This window comes from Lagopus muta, chromosome 6, assembly GCF_023343835.1.
Source record: "Lagopus muta isolate bLagMut1 chromosome 6, bLagMut1 primary, whole genome shotgun sequence".
NCBI classification, from domain to species: domain Eukaryota; kingdom Metazoa; phylum Chordata; class Aves; order Galliformes; family Phasianidae; genus Lagopus; species Lagopus muta.
In genome coordinates, this window is record NC_064438.1 from 26,838,804 (window position 1) to 26,856,938 (window position 18,135).

At 35.6% G+C, this 18,135-nt stretch overlaps 1 protein-coding gene across 9 annotated transcripts in view; it reads right to left on the reverse strand.

Moving 5' to 3' along the window:
• The window catches only part of SIPA1L1 (signal induced proliferation associated 1 like 1), a 192,242-nt gene that overhangs the window by 43,886 nt on the left and 130,221 nt on the right, over positions 1–18,135 (reverse strand). For all 9 annotated transcript variants that reach the window (XM_048949073.1, XM_048949068.1, XM_048949075.1 and 6 more), the window contains 5 exons: positions 17,196–17,326; positions 16,366–16,554; positions 11,853–12,027; positions 3,786–3,889; positions 2,264–2,421 (listed from right to left, as the gene is read on the reverse strand). In XM_048949073.1, the coding sequence (XP_048805030.1) occupies positions 2,264–2,421; positions 3,786–3,889; positions 11,853–12,027; positions 16,366–16,554; positions 17,196–17,326 (757 nt within the window). The remainder of the gene's footprint in view (positions 1–2,263; positions 2,422–3,785; positions 3,890–11,852; positions 12,028–16,365; positions 16,555–17,195; positions 17,327–18,135) is intronic.

The following is an 18,135-nucleotide window of genomic DNA, read 5'->3' on the forward strand; positions in this document are numbered from 1 at the left end:
TTTGGCCAAAACATCACAGTAATGGAGTTTTTATAAGGAAAATAAACACTTCGAAATACACTAGAATTGTAGTGTATTTCCCTTGGAAGGTTGGCTGTCACTAGTTTTACACTTTATTCTAACCTGTCTGACTCCTTAAACACAATTACTGAAATCCTGAAGTGATTTCAGGCTTCTGAAATGTTCTTTATCTTACATGGGAGGGAGAACCACTGGCAAAAACAGTGCTTGATTTTATTCCTTTTATGCAGTTCTTTACACAAATTCCAGTACAATTTTATGCTATATTGCTTCCTGTTTAGTCTAGGATTATGATCAATGTGACTGTTCCCAACAATCCACTGAAAAAGAGGTCAAAGTTACTTTGAAAACTTTCCTAGAAAAACTTTTCATAATGGAATTCTATGAATCTAAATCAAGTGTTTGTACCAAGACGAGAGGCTAAAGAAAAGAAGTTGAAAGGACTTTAAAGACAGTACAAAGAACATATAATGCGCTGGCAGAATCCATCTCATCTGTCAGTCTCATCTGTGCACAGGACTGAAGGCCAACATGATGAAGAAAACCACAAAATTGGCACTTAACACCTAGCCAATTCTAAAATCAATACTGACACATTTTTTTTCCCATCTCTCTCCTCCCCTTAAAATCCAGATCTGTGTCACTAAAGCTGAAGTTTTCAAATAATTATATTAATTGCTAGGAATCAGTAAGATTCTATCCTTTTCAGTTGCAAACATTTGAAAAAATAAAGAAAGAGACGTGAAAGCCTTTATGCTAGATGTAGAGTCCTGAGATATTTAAATTTATTGTAGTATAAAGAGTATAAATCTTTACCTTGCTCTATATAATGAAAAAACATGAAACCACAAGCCACAGTATTTAAAACAGCTAGCAAATGCAGACCTGTCTGTATTTGTACATATACAAATTCAGCTGGAAAATGTATTCATAGTCCTTGTGGATTTCCCAGGATTTCTTACTTTTTATTTCCCTCAAAATCAATCTGACAAAATTTAAGAACACGTGTACACATAAACCAAGTAGCAGCTTGTCTTCAGAAGTGCAACTCAAAATGAGAGATGTAAGCAAACTTAAAACCCAAGCAACCTCTCAAACATTCTAACTGAAATGGTTCACAATTTGTAGTCTTTCAGTATAAAGGGTCAGGAAACAATCTCAGGATAAAAGAAGTCAGTCCAGTTATACACAGTCAACAACCTGCCTTACAGCAAGTATCAATATAAACATGCCTACTTCAGTAAAGTGTAACACACATACAAAATTCAGCATTGCTTCGAGTACTGCTGCTTCAAGAAACATTGCCGCAAGCTTATAGGGAGGGAAAAACCTTCAAACCTTAACATAATTATGTGAAAAACATGAATATATCATCTCAAGGACACTGCACCCAACTGCCTTAGCTCTTCCTCTATAGACTGAAGTGACACATTTCTATTTCAGTAAAAACAATTTTAAGGCTCCCTCATTTCCAGATGATTATTCTAAATCCACTGCTCTGACATTTCCTATTTTAAAGTTAAAAAATAAGAATTTGCTGAAATTAATTGAGATTTTAAAAATACAGCAAGAGTTCAGGATGTAACAAAGGTAAGAAGTTTGACTGAACTTAAAGTCAAAAGCATTATTTCTACACTTAATACAGTTACAAAATTTACACTAAGTAGGAATCTCATTTTGCAGTTCCTTGTTATATGTCACTATCAATGAGCATTTTCTCTTTTAGTAAGGTTACACTATATTGTACATGCTGCATAATGCTCTGGAATAGTATTTTTGGAGAGAAACTAATAAAGAGCCAAAGGTATTTCAGACAAAATATTTCCAAGAATGTAGCTTCTTTCTGAAGGCTTATTCATATTTTCCTCACTGCATGCATTCCAAAAAGGGCATATATGCTTAGATGCCTGAATTATCGGAACAAAAAGTGCATTTGTAAAAATCAGAGGAAAAATTCTTCTCAAATACAGCTATGAAGAAAAATGAGAACTAAATTTTAAAATCATTTGTGAATGCTTGACTAGAGAGTGAGTAAAATGAGTACATTCATTTCCTCACTGAATGTGGCTCCTTCAGATACTTGTGTGTGCCTACATACTTTTTAAGAAACAATGTTTTAAATTCACATATCCCAAAACCTCCACAACCTCAATCTTTCATCACATTTTCCTACTGAGAAAAGAGGAATTACACCTCCCTCTGCATTCAGTTCCATGTTTTCAGTGAAACCAGTGATAGTTACCTGTAACAAACACTGTCAGTACAGGGACCGTGCACTCTCACAATGACAAAGACGTGCTGGAAGTGAGATCGAATGTTCTTTGGGCTGAATGGTTGTGCTCCAGGCTCCTGGAAAACTATTGTCACAATATCATTTCCAATATGTCGCTTTCTCAGAAGCTAAAAAAAGAAGAAAAAAGAAATCAAGGAAGCACACATTAAAACTTTTCTCACAGTTTTTAAAGTCTTCAGTGGTTTTTTTTCCTATTACTATTGTTCAGTTCTGTGTCTCAAGCTGAAAAAGAAAATGGTTGATTATATATATATAATCATATATATATATTGAATATATATATATATATATATATATATATATATATATATACACACATGAAAATTTTAAGCTAAATGGAAACGTGAAAAACAATAACAAACACCGACTAGTATGTAATCGGACTCACCAACCAGTAATACATGGAAGCTGGAAAACATTTCCCACTTCACACATCTTTACAAAGTTCAATTTCAAGTTAAAATTGTTATCATTGTTAAAACAGTCTATAACAATTCTCTTACGCAGTATTCATTCAGCAAATAAGAAAGGTAAATTATAGCATAGTATTTACTCTATAAAAGGAAGCTACAAAGAACACTGTGTCTTTTTTTTTATTATTAAAGGAAATGTCAATTTTATTTGCAGAAATGCAAACTGAGTCTTTAGAATAAAATGGATACACATCATAGTCAACAAGATGGTCTAGGACTCAACAAGAAAAATGCAATGAACTTCATTCAATTGTATCAGAAAGGGAATTCATGTGCACACAGGACACTTAGATTAACAGCTCAGTTCCTGAAAAAGGTATGATGGGATCCTCACTGGTCTTTGGCTTTTCTCTGAGATAAAGGAAAACGTCACTATTTCTCCAAAAATAGTACGATAGCCTCAAATTAAACTCTGCAGTAGTCCAAGGAAAGCATGGAAGAAACGGGGTTTTTTTTGTTTTTTTGGGGTTTTTTTGGCTGCTTTTATCAGTCACCTTAATTGATTAGCTTTTCTTTCCTTTTAAAGACCAGGAACTTCAAAATAACAAAACAGGACAGCCTACAAACTTCTTCAGTATATTAAAACATCCAAAAATATCTTTCAAGTGGCTGCACAGTGTTCTGGGTTCCCACTTGTCACCTCTGATTCTGCACACATTACTGTTTGTTGAATCAAAGTATGACTGACCTTGTTGAACAAGGCTGAAAACTGTCATGTATGCACATATGTAATACAAATGCACTACTGACATTATAACACACATATTTTCATTTAAAGTTTTACTAAATAATGGATAATAAGACAAAACAGTCTTACGGAGAAAAATCTAGCTAGACACCTGCAGTGTACCTACAATAACCTGCCTTGCTCATCTTTGTGATGCAGATGGCCAGTGTTTTCTTTGCTAGTAACAAATAACATCTGTCATAATTATTCATTACTTCACCTACTTTTGAGACAGGAAAAATTAATTGTAAGCAGTCTCAGTTCATCTTACCTGCTGTTTGTTGTTTGGAGTATATGGCAACATAGTAGAAACATGGAACATGATTTCATAGTCCTTGTACGTTGTATATAGAGAGTGAGTACCTGTTGAATCAGCTTCAGTTAAAGAAAGAGAAAATAAGAGCATTATTAAAAAACAAGTTCAAAATAAGGTTTCATTACTATCAAGCAAAATCACCAGACAAGACAAGAACTCCTATTCATCCTCAATCCTAGGTTACATGAAAGCAAAATAAAAACTTACCTAGAATTTGTTCACCTGTCAAAGCAAAATATATAGGCTGCACGTATAATTGGACGTACTTTTGTCAGTGATGAGTTTGCTAGGAACAGGGAATTTTTCCCAGAATATTGGGAAAAAAGTCTATTTAATGGAAGGTGGAGAAGAAACACGAGCCATATGTATGAATATGTGGGTATAAGCCTACAGAAATACATACACTATTAGCATACATATATCAGTACTAGGTACTAAGATAGAGTCATGCAATAGGGGAAGAAAAAAAAAAAGACATTCCTCACAGGGAACGCATTAGTTTACATAGAACAAAGTAAACAAAAACTTTCCTACTTAGTGTTAACCTAAGGGAGCATTCTGGCTTCATTTAGCGGGTCACCTGGATCTGCATGGTTAGAAAGTCACTTCCTCATTATTGGGCGCTGCTTTTGTACCCTTCTTTGGGGATTCACTTCTAAAACAATTGCATTGATTGGATTTTGTTTCTTTTTTTTTTGAGGCAATGCTTTTAAAAACTATATTTATTATTTTTAGAGGGGTGGAGAAAGAGGTTAGAACCCAACTCTGTCGCTATCTCATCCAGAAATGGAAAAGTACTTTTGCAGAACACTAAGCAACCAGAATAAACCAATAGCCAACTTTCAAAGTAGACAGAAAATAAAATGCATTTTGGTATGTTGAGGGATTCTTTCTTTGGAAGGGGAAAGCAAAAAGTTCATTTATATTCTGGAAATTAAAAACGAGTAACAAGATGTAATCATTTTCAGAAACCACCTATCATCTCAAACTAATCAGAATGAAACTGAATGGTACAGAATGTGGAAAGGACTTCAACAGGTGCTGTGATCTCATGCGTAATCAATGATGGACGTATAACACACAACATCAAAAAGAAGAGAATGGATTATTTTAAACATAAATGCCAGGAATCTGAATTTAATGAGTAAGATAAAGTCTTCACTAAAAATGATACTAAAAATGGAAAAGAGCAGTCAAAATAGAATTTTTGCATGTTTATAAGACAATGATAGAAAAAGCCCACAGCAATGCCATCCTGCTGGTATATTAATCAAAGGTACTTTCACTATTTTAAAATTTATAGAAGAAATTGAAGGAATTCAGAAACAGGCCACAAAAATAATTGTACGTGGATGGAGAGACCTTCATGTGGAGAGATAACTAGGATTACAAAGTTTAGAAAGAAAAAAAAAGAAGGGGATAACACTGAAGTTTATGAAGTGTTAAAGAAAAAAGAACAAAAACTTGAAAATATTAAATTAAGATGTAACACATTTAAAGCTGAAATAGTAAATATACTCCATTATATGCAACAGCTACCCACAGTGCAAAAAGCATATAGAAAAAAGCATCCTGCATATCTGAAGTTGTAACGTAAACATGGTATTACATTATACAATCTCAGCCACTTACAGCAACAAAAAAGTTGATAAGCCCTTATATACTGTACATTGGAATATTTCACATTAGCAGAACTCATGTTACTAAGGAAATGACTGTTGGTGAAGTATTTACAATGATGTGCACTGATTATAACCATAATCTATGTAAATAAACTTTGACTTAAACTTCTGATTTCCTGTCAAATTTGGAAAGATAAAGGTAGCACTGCTATCAGTTAAAAACTGCAGCATCATCTGTAAAATGAAATGCAAAAACGTCTACATCATAAACTGCATGGAGATTTTGCATTTGTAAATAATCTATTTACAAATGTATTAAACAGTATTTAATAAAAAGAGAAAAAGAAAGCAAATGTGTTCCAGGAATCTTATAAAAAAACCTCACTAAACGCTTCAGAGAGTTTGGGTTCTCTTCTTCAACACACAACATTGCCATAAAAAAAAAAACAACAACCATCAGCTAACAGCTAAATATTTCCTTTTTAATGCTAATTACAAAAGCTGAAGTAGAGTCATTTCATCTTGTGCTCAGTCTGCAGCAGTTTGCATCATCTGCTTGATCACGACAGTGCTTGCTGAAGGAGGCAGATGCACTTGAAAGTCACCCAAACACGAATGTTCCTCCTTACTCAGTCTTTTTTTTTCCCTTCCTAAGTATGCAATTTCGTACTTAATGTTTGCTAGAAGTGACAGAAATATTAGAGAGAATGCAGAGGAACGGGGGGCACTCTGACTCATTATTAAAAGTAATACTCTGGAACAACAAATATGTGTTTAAGCCCAACTTCCAACTTTCATGAGTGAAGTTCGTTGTGGGCAGAAAAAGGTTTTTTCTTTGCTGTCCTACCCACCTCAAAGTGCACAGAAATCTCACAGAAGTATTGATTCTGCAAATTCAGTAAAATACAATCCTAATAACTTAATTATTCCAATAATTTTGCCTGAACTCCACAGCTTAAATCCCTCCTATTCTAACTCAGTATAAACAGAAGTCCACATCCAATACAGACCTGTGTATCTTTTCCACCCTTCGCATTTCCTCTTTCTTGCAAGACCAGCGAAGCACAATAAAATAATTACTGATATTTGCTTGAAATGCCATTGCAGCAAAATCAAAGATTGGGCACTGGAATAGTATCCATCATTCCATGGTGGGAACTGTCAGCCAACACTGCAATTGCCTTTAATTCCCCTGTATTTGATACAGGCCTGAGGGTTCTACAGATTCATGAGTAACTGTCTTACACTGGGGACATGCTTTCTTGTCATCTCCTTACGGTATACCCATGGATGTTGTATTTTCAGCCCTGTCTAAGTACTGGGTGTGCTCACTTAGCTGCAGACTTTTCCTTCCACCATTATTCAACTTCAAAAATCCCTCCCATTGGTCTGCATTTCCAATGCTTTTTTAGTTACCTACACAAGGACTATCTTAACAGGATCCCCATTTAGATGATTTTTTCAATACAAACAGTGCCCAAAATCATTATTGACAAAAATCATTGATAAACTCAAGCAGAACCTTACTGAAGCTGTGTGACTTTGACAGCACACTCCTACAGCAGCTTTCCGAAACTGTACATTAAGAAAACCTCATAGAAGCAGTAAGAGTAGAAATCCCAACTGAGTATTTAGAAGGAAAACAAGCTGCAAAGAACAGTAGGTAAACAAAAAATAAATGATTCCAATTGGGCAGGAGAAAGAACAGTCATTACAACAAACTGCAGCAGCGCTCAGAAGACAGAAGCACAAGAACTACACGCTTCAGAGCTTCATATTGCTCCCATTTACATCTGCTGTCAAGATGTCCTGATTTGTTCCTATTTTCTCCTAGTTACTGGCCCAGCGTCAGCACCTATCAGACCTGTCTGCCTTTCTGTTACACACAAGGACAACACAGAGCATTCAAATTCCATTTCTTTAACAGTCATGCTGTTTTCAGATACCATTTCTGAGGACAGAACAGAATCCTTTATTTTGTAACATACAAACATTTACATGTAACACAAATGCAGACATTCAAATTTCTCCTTCTCCTTTCCCATTTTTAAAACAGTCCAGGACTGTTTGATTTTTTCTTCTTATTTATCACTATTATTTTTCACCCTTAGACTCCCACTGAATATCTCAGACCCAATATTCTTTCTTACAAATTGCTACAAAGAAGGGCACAGTAATCTGTTTATTTCATTAGAAACATTCCTGTTTGTTTGAAAAAGAGACATTCCTGTTTGTTTAAAAAACCTGATTTGAATGCCAGTTTGAAATTCATCCATTTCCTACACTTTTCACCTATTTAATATATTCTATGCTGCCTTAATATTCTTCCAAACTCTTAAACAAAAAATCGTGGAATATGAATATCTAATACAAAAACCTATCATTATCAGCTAAACTGATAATCTCATCAGGCAGATTTATTTCCTGAACCACAGGCACTGTGACACTGCTGAACAGCAGCTCAGGTTACCAGGCCCAGCATCATCCAGCTGCTTTAATTTACTATTTTAAAACACTGAGAAGTAAGACTGAGCAAGGGGCAGGGAAATAACTCATGTGGTACAATTGGAAAATTAAGCCAAACGACTGAAGTTACAATTTCAAAAGATTACTGTGGTGCTTGTTACTTTAAAGTGATGCCTATAAACTCCCTAGCAACTGTAGGAGAGGTGACATTTTCAAGCTCTATTTCCTATCCAAAGTCTTCAGGCTGCCAGAAGATAGATTGTTTCCCCTGCGGTAATGCTAGAAACACACAAACAAAACTTTAAAAGTAGCAGTTCTTCTCCACCGTTGCACTGGCAGAGATCCAAAGCTAAAACTCCTACAGGATCCAATATACTTAAATAGCCTTTCCATTAATAGGATGAATAAGATTCCTTCTTTTAAAAGCTGGCACTGTTACAGATACTTGCCAATTAGGCCCATAATTCTAGAATTTTCTAAGAATGACTGTTCTGAAATTGTGTTTTACTATAGCAACTTTACTTCTCCTCATTTGCATAAAATACAAAAGTTTTGTGAGTTTTTCTGGAGTAGACATAGAAATCAGCTTCCCTCCACACAGAGAAAGTCCTCCTTGCATCATGCATCTGCTTTTTCTAGGTCGCAAAGTATTGCAAAAGCATAGAAAGTGGCAAAGCAGCCCACATAGCTTTGACCTTGCTTGCAAGTTGATGAACAATCATCTGTTGTTAAGAGCACTTTTTTTTAAGAAAGCTACGCCAGGGGAGATTCAGGCTGGACATGAGGAAGTATTACTTTTCAGAAAGGGTGGTCAGGCACTGGAATGGACTGCCCAGGGAGGTGGTGGAATCACCGACCCTGGGGGTGTTCAAGGAAAGACTGGATGTTGTGTTGAGGGACATGGTTTAGTGGGAGCTATTGGGAATAGGTGAACGGTTGGACTGGGTGATCTTTTAGGTCTTTTCCAACCTTAGTGATTCTATGATTCTATGAGCATCATACAATCAGCTGTTTCGGCATGAAAGAAATTTTATTCAGGAAAATGTCCTGAACAACTAGAACTACACATGGTGGTAGCACAAGAAATATTTCATGAAGGTGGTCTCTAGCAACACAAGAGCACAGAAACAGAAGACAGAAGCTAGCTTCCTAGGCTGCAGGCCTCTATATACCACAGGAATTCCAACAAAATCCTATAAACCTAAGTCATGGCAAAACCACAACCTCTGCTCCACAAGCTTTGCATGTGAGGACAAGTGCAGAAAAGACAGGTTAGTTACTTAGGGCAACTATCAAATATGCACTGCCTGCATGCATTCAGAGAAACAAGAAGCAAGTTCAAGCAGCCTTCCACCTCTTCCTCAGCTGAGAATGCAGATCTTTGGAGACGACAGCAGCAGAAATCTGCAATGACGGGCTTTTCAACATGCAGCTGCTCTTGAGAGGGAGGAACTCAGCTCCTCAGCCACCTGCAAGTCCTCAGGACTGGCACACTGTGCCTGCTCGAGGCTCTGGCCACCTCATGATGAGCAAGACAGCATTCTTTCTCAGGGCTGCAGATAGCAAAGACCTGGCTATACTACTGTGAACCAGCAGGGGCTCCCAAAACAGCTACTTCTGTTACCACGAACTTCATTTCCTAACAAAATATCAAGGAATAAAACTCCCACTGAAACTCTTGGATAAACCTGCTTTTAATTCATATAGATGTCCTCAGGCTGTTCAGTATGTCTCACATGGCTTTCTGTCCTGTTCTCATGGAGACAGGTTTCGGATACTGTCATTTAACAAACACTACAAAGTTTTGGTTTTCTTCTTCTATTGCCGTGCAGCTACTCCCAGCACCGTGCTTCCTTCCTCCCTGTGCTGCTGCTTACTAGTGCTGTGTCAAGTTAAATAATCAGTCAATTATAGCAGCCCCAATATTTACTTTGGAGACTTTCTGTTAAGTTGATGTTTCTTTTTAACAATCTGTGTCTATACAGAATACACAGTAACGGTTCCCAAATGAAGCTATCCCAAAGAGCTTAGTGCTGTGTCCTCAAAAACATTTATTTTCTTCCATTTCCACGTCCACCCAACAGGTGGACATAAACAAACAAACTAACAAAATTTGACAAAATTCTTTCCCCAAGTCAGAAGGAACAAGAAAGTACTAAAACACTGCTGGAAAATTCTGCCGCTTAAGAGCTAACTTCAAATAAGCATGTAAGACAGTTGTAGCTTTTATAGTCCATCTGATCAGATGAATCAACTCCTCATCATATGGCATTTCTTGTGCTAGAAACCGATGTGCAGACTGTCACCAAAGAAGCTGGTAACAATCCAAAGGTTTTTTTCAGATGTCTTACAAAAACTAGACCAAAAGAAAGGGAAGACACTATTTTAGAGTACCTACCAAAAGGAAAAAGAGGTTACAATATAAAGCCAGAAGCTATGAAATCAGGAATAATATTTTTCATTTTCTGTACCCTTGATTTTGACTTGGCTTGTTTTTATGGCAAATTAACACTTCAGTGTTGCAAAAAAGGAATTTTAACCCTAGCATATAACATATGATGTACCTCCAGTAAAGGAAAGAAAATGTTAAAGAAACTGTCCTGGACCTCATTTGGAATAGTATATGTAGTTCTGGCCACTAAAATTAATGAGATTGTATTCAAACTCAGATAAGTACAAAAGGAAGTTACCAGGCAATACTGTGCATGGGGAAAGTAGAGAAATCCACATCTCCTAATCAATAAAAACAACTTGTCTATTAGGGTTAACATCAGTAAAGCACGGAGGAAGCAACTGCAATATCTAAATGCACTCAAAAGAATAAGTGCAGCAAGGGAAACTCAAGTATTGCAACTAAAAGACAAAGTCAGCTCAATGGTAAACATGAGGAACACATTAAATTTATTTTAAAAACATGGGCAGTTTTCTAACCCTCCAAGTAGTGATGCTTAGGCTGATCAAAAATAGCATGAGGGGATGGCAACAGGTTTTCTGCAAGCACCAAACACACAGGGTAAAAGCAGAGCAGTTTACTGCATTTGTGATAGGATAATCATGGCAAAAGCAGTTTTTGATGCACTGAAGTTGATGAATGCTTTTCTGCTATTAGAACTCATTTCCTTAAATGGGTTAACATCAGATGTTGTGCTGCAAGCAAATAAAATAGCAAAAAATTTCAATAGGAATTGGTTAGTTCCAATATTTGAAGGAAAGGAAGATGGACCAAATTTGTCTCGAGCATCTTTATATATATTTACTAATGGAATGAACTAGCAGTAGCTGATAACAGGTATTTCACAAACTCTACTAAGAAAAAATAATATTTCTTTTATAGTTTGTTACCTAAAATCACTGTTCAACAGCATTTGTATTTTATTTAATGTTTTATGGTTTAAGTTGATACTATAACTGTCAAAAATAGTCTAATTTCTATAAATCTACAGAAAAATCAGGCAAAAATACATTTGATAGCAGGAAAAAACAGCTTAGAGAAGAAATTCCTGCAACAGGCATAGCATAAAAGCAATAGATCAACTTGTCAAGGTGGAATTATTTGGGATCCCAAAACTTTGAGCCAGTCATTAGCACATCATTCAAGAAATTCCTGACATACCAACTGATTTGATAATTCATTACACAATACAGTAATGAGGGGCTTGCAATGGTGATAACAGTTCCACAGTCTACTGGTTTCTTGTTGCAGCTTTAGTGATAATTTCACACCAAATTAGTATAAAATTCCAAGAAGTCCAATAATTATCAAGACCATACGTGTCTGGGTCAATGCACATACTTGCTCAGCTTTCACTTTCAACAGTGAACAGCGTCCTTCCCATTGCAAAGAGCCTACATTTAATAACGCTGTGGAAAAAAAATTGATTAGTAACTGTATTATTTATTTTGTTCCCATAGGAGAAAAAAAAAGACTCCTTACTCTTCGTATCCAGCTGAGCGCGATACTTCTCAAATCCTTTGAGCCGAACTCGTTCTCCCAAGAGCTGAAGAAACTCTTCAAAGGCTGGACCTGCCGATTCGTTATTGTACATTTCCTCTTCTGTGCTTTGCCCAGCTTTGCAGTACATGATACCCACCTTAAGTTGGTAACTTAACTGCAAAGAGACAAAGACAAAATTTTGTACGTATGACAAGTGATATAATAGCACATTTACTGTATCCACTTCAGATTGTTTTTTATTAAACCCTTAATAAACAAAGAAAGAAATGCCAACAATCAGTCTAACTTCCAAAAGCTTCCGATTTTCTGGAAGGAAACTTATCTGAATATACTGTGATTTGCTCTGAAAGTTCCTGAAATAGGTCACCAGACAGCATCTTGGAACTTGCTGAGGTGACACGGACAAACTTAAATCAACTAAAATTCACTAACTTTAACTTATTATTTTTACAGTGAGACATTTTAGAAGTCCTCAGAAATGGTTCTGTTCGTTCTCTAAATGAAACATTTTAAAATTTAAAATTTTTAAAAAGCACAACACTATTACTATCTAAAATGAATGGTGACAAAGTATTAAAAATCAGAAAACAAGCAGGGGAAAGAAGAAATGTAAAGGCTTAGTTGCTCTGGCTGGAGAAATCGAGCACGTGTAATGAGTCACAGCTCTGGGCCACCTACAAAACATTCTTTCTTTTATCCTCTGACACAGTAACTACTAAAATTTTATCTTCTAAATATGCCTAATTTCTTTTGTGAAAATATGAGTACAGCATATCTACTACTTACAAAATATCTATTACTTGTAAGTAATATAAGTAATAATACTTATCAATCTATTACTTATGGAAGAAACACTCACAGGCCAACTTCCAAAATTACAAGTGCACTTCCCACATTATCAGCAGAGTCCCTGACAGAGACTGTCCAGGAATACTCATTGTTCAGATGTGTGCTCTCTGCCCTCTCCGAGGGAAATCCAATGCATGAAGGTGCTTCTTGGAACCACAATGCTTCAGCTGTTTTGCTAATGGCAAGCTTCTGAAATTTCACTCAAATTAGGACTAAGCGCACCTACACTATTTAATTCTCAATTTTAAATGAAGGAAAGATTTTCCAGGGCATAAAAGGGATCCTCAACTTCCAGAAGCAATGCAATAGCTGCCCTTTGCACCTTGGAAAATGTCAGCACAAAGAGTTAAGGACCATGCTGAAAAAGTACAATACCATATTAAATCTGATGAAATTAAAACAAAACCAAAACCAACAGAATTCCTAAGGACAATACAAGCTGCTATAGAAAAATAAAGCTCTGCTGGAAGAAAGACACTCAGCTCCCTTAATACAACTTCTCCTTCTAAATCTAGGTTTTTTAAGAAGTATAACTCAAAATAAGAAAGGAGGAGTTGAAGGAAGAACTTCAAGTTCTTGAACACTCAGAAGGAGTGTGGTAAAGCTTCTGGAGAAGCAGCTTCATTTTAATAATCTGGAAGCATTTCCATATATAAATATGGGGGAGAAATGCACTTTCAGTATCTATGTAACACTCTGAAAGACAGCAGAAAGCACATCTCAGATTTAACCAGTCAGCAATTTTATAATATAAATACAGATTTACATTAAAAGCCAAGTGACATAGTACAGTATTTCCATAAATTCTTATTGGAATAAATCAGCAACTATCCTGATATTCAAATTTTTAAATCATCTTAGAACGCAAACCTGAAGTTACCATGAACTATGCATTCAAGAAAAATAGTAGATCCTAATTAGTCAGGAAGGTACCACTGCCATACAGACTGATTAGATTGCTTCTTTATACAGAACCATTCAAAAGAACACGTTCTAATAACACCACTAAAAGAACAGCTAGGTGAGAGCAATGTGGGCTGTATATAAAGAACAGCAGATGCTACATTGACATTAACAATCTGAGGGAAGTAAGGGACACAGAACTTGACATAAAACACCAGTGCAAGAACTGGGCCAAGAAGAGCTACTAGCCTCTGCAGTATATCTCCATTCTGAAACTGGACATCATATTCAGTTCAGATATCTACTTTCTTATGATACTGAAAGATTAGCAGAGAGAGCTCAGCCATAAAGAAATATACAAAATTTAGAGAAAATATGTTGCAGGCAGAAACTTGAAAAGTGCAATCTGTTTAGTTTATCATAAACAAGACCAACAGATGATTTAATCACTGCATGTAAAAACCTTCACCAAAAAAATCTCACACCAAAATGACTCTTAAGATGCAGCAGAGAAAAATATCAGAAGAAAAGTCTAGAAACTGAAAGATCAACGTCAATATGTGAAAATTCATAAATACGAAAACTAACAATTGCTTTAAAATCTCATTCAAATATTTTTAAAAAAGATACCATAGCTTAATCAAAACTGGCAAATAAGTTTTATTAAAGCATACAAATTTGTCAGAAGTAAGGGGATATTGGGTGAAATTAACTAAGTCAGACAAGGGTCACCTTATAGCCCTAACTCTTAACAAAACCTCCTACTTGCTACATCAAACAGGCACCTGTTCGTGTAGTAATAAAACAGTGTGACACACACAGCAAGAAAAAGTGATAAACAGTCTGTGTACCTAATTAGTGGAGCAGCTGTTACCCAAATTTGTTTTAGCTTGAAATTGATAAAAAATGCAGCTTCTAATTAGTACAGAGTGTGCTTATCTTTTGCTGTTGGAAGTGTCAAACTGTTTCATTACCACAAAAACAGAAAGATACTTTGATGTAGAAAGTACATTTTTAACTATCATCTGCCCTTAATAATTTTCAAATGTTTATGCAGTAGGAAAAAAAACAAAACAACCCCATGCTACAACATACTGTAGGTTGCAATGACATACAGGACTCAGAGTAAGGATATTTTCATCTTCAACTTTTGTAACTTTCTGAAGTAATTTCGCAAAAGAGCTTTTCTAATTAGGAATCCAATAGAAATATTTTCACTACGTATTTAAATTAACTCATTTATTTATTTATTTTTCCCTTGAGAAGATTTCCAATCAATATTATTTAAATTTGAGGTACTTGGCTGGCATTTCCATAAGGACCTTATCTTAGAATCCAGCAGATCATCTCTGGAGCCATCTTGGATTAAATTCCACCATTGTTTCCCTGCTGAAAAAGAAAACTTTGGGAAGAGACAGAGATGTGCCTGGTTCAAATTGTCTGACAAACTTGATTCTGGATGAAAAGCAGATTCCATTTAGTCTCAAGGAATAACTCATTAATACTAAATATACTTTTGTAAACACTGCTCTAATACGCCGCAGAAAAGAAATGCCTGAAACCTATCAGTTTCTGACTGTGTGAAAGCAGAAAGTTATACTGAATATGGAATTCCTAAAAATTCTTTCTTTCTTTCAGCATGCTTTGCGTAAGCTCATCTCTCCTCATCTTAAGACACCTGTTGGTTCACCTCAGCGCCCACTCAAGGAGCCACTAATAAAGGATGCTCAGCAGCCACCTATTTCCTCAGCACATCATGGCATGCTCTTTCTGAAATAAACGAGCATACAAAACTAACTAGAGGGCAGAAAGCTTAGCTTAAGTTTTCCTTCCAGCAGGTATTTGAGGATTCTCTATCTTGTACAGAACAGCTGACCAAATAATAATGAATGGTAGTCACCAATATTTTTTATAAGAACCATACTGTCCCCTGTGTGATGCAGATAATTCAATCTTTGAAATATAGCCATTCTATAATTGAAAATGTCAGACTGACAGTAAGAAGAAATAGGAACAGATTTCAATTCTGTGCAGAAAAGGCTGATTGTAAGTAGCAAAAAAAGACCAGAAGACAGACAACAACTGTCTCAGTATTCAAAAATAGAGCTGTTAAACATCACTGTCAAGATTTTTAATAAAATTCATTTTACACACAGACTTTCATTTTGCTAAGCCTAAGCTATACAGCTAATAAATCTTGGTTCCATTTTAAAAGAGAACAGGGGACTACCCCTCAACTGAAAATGATCTACATAAAGAGGTTTAGAATATTTTGTCATGTAATGTGTTTCAAAAAGCCAAAAATGACCCATAGGCAGCATACCAATATAATGGTTGTGCCAAATACAATGTTACTATATTCTAATAAATCATTTGGTGACTTTGGAGATTACTGTTTTCATTATAAAGCAATAACTCCAGAGGAAAACAACTCCCTGCTCCATCTTTGAAAAACAATCACTTAATTTCTTTTAAAGTAAATTACTATGTACAACTGCCATAACATTAATATAAAAAGTTAGAATACTTCCTGCAGTGAGTGATTAGTTAGAGAGTGATTTCACTAAAACCAAATATACTGCAAAACTAGGGAGAAAAAACACACAACTCTCCCCATACACAAACTTGAGTTTTAATGGGACATTTTAATAAACTGATTTGAATCACTTAAAACTATAGGTAGTTTTGCCATTCTGTCAGTAATCTGAAAGTTTAAGACATTCTACAACTTTGTACTTACCCCTTGTTCATCCAGCTTCATAAGCTGTTCTGTGACTTTTGGAGTGTTGAAGGCCAGCCTTAGGCAATGAATATTCAGCTCAGGAACCACATACTCAAGCACTTCTTTTAGGGGAAGTCCTCTGGCTGTGCAGTGCTTTGCAGTTGAAGGAATAGCATCTTCCAGCACAGAGCCTCTTAATGTCATAAGCTAAACACAGAGAACAAAAATAGCTTGCATGTTGAATTACGCACAGAATCAAGGTTCATTAACAAGAGCGCTGGAGCAAAAATGTACTTTTCCATGATTCTCCATGGAGTATGAGGACATCAGGTACTTCATGTTGCATGAAACAGACACCAACATGCAAAATGTCACTCATCCTGATAGCTAACAGTAATCAGAATATTTCAAATTATTCACAATTCTCCACATTTTTATTTTAGGAAAAAAGCATTAATTGGAAAAGAATAGGAGTAACATTTCCAGTGGAACATTTTAAAGTATAAAAGTGTGCTCCTCAGGTCTAACCACCTGCCACACAGGAAACTGAAGGAAGTAATTTTCCTACACTTATCTTGTTTGTAGCTAGTATAGTTCTAGTAATTTCCTCAAACTTTAACCAAAATAACCTTCACGTTTTCCTTCTGGACATTTTGAAATTACTAATTCATGTCATACTTGTCCGTAGTATTTGTGATGTAAGTTGTAGTATTAGGAAATTCCTGCATTGTACATAATGAGGAGACTAATCTACCCACGCAGAAAAGCAAAAAACACCACACCCACACCCCACGTGATTTAGCCTGTTCTCTTCTAGTCTGATTTTAAATTGTTCCTGAACTGCTTACCTCACTGGTTCTGAAAATGATCCTGTAGTTGTACTGAGGTCCGTTTTCTTTGATTTCCTCTGGTTTTTCTCTTCTTATGCTCACAGCTACTGGACCAAGGTTCTCATCTGCCCCAAAATAGTTCCAGTGTTCTTGCATATTAAAAACAAGCAAAACAGATAGAGTCAGACTTAGTTTCCAATTGCATTTTCACGCTGAGTTGTCATATTGGAAACAAATTGCCTATTGCACTAGAGTCAGTTCTGGTACCAGGATTTTGTTCTTGTCATTCTGTTCTCTAAAGAGCTGCGTGTGTACAAAAAGGCTGAAATTCTGTGTTGCATTTTTACAGATAGAACTAAAATAGGATTTGTATTGGTTTTTAAAGTCAAATCCATGTTATACACACTGAGCTAAATTTTCCTCCCTAAAATATAAAAACAAGGGAACCAATCACAGCAAAGTGAGAAACTCACAACTCCACATTAAAAACATGAGCAGTAAACAGTTGTGTTCGAAAGATTTAAGTTACTTATTTCTGCATCAGAAGAAGAGAGTCTTATAAGTTACTAGAAAGGTGAAAAACTGAAGAAGAAGATGAAGTTGTCTTTAAACTTGAAAACACAGACACAAAAAGAAAAACATAACTATTTAACAGCTAAGTGTTAAGAATTGAGTCTAAAACTAGTATAGCTGGGGTGATGGCAGAGAGGAGAACACAAGGTTGGAGAAATTGTTCACTAGCTGAGTAGTGGGTTTTTGATGTATGTTTTTGTATTTATTTAATCATAAATTATAAAGCCAAACCCTCGAATCTTGTCTGATGGTGGAGTCACATTACTATGAATTCAGTAACTTATAAACAAAGCTGCGCATATTTGAAGTAACAACTGAACTTAAAAATACAATACTTGAAAATTTAAGAGAATGTAAAAAAACAGAAGTGAAGCATTTCACAAGA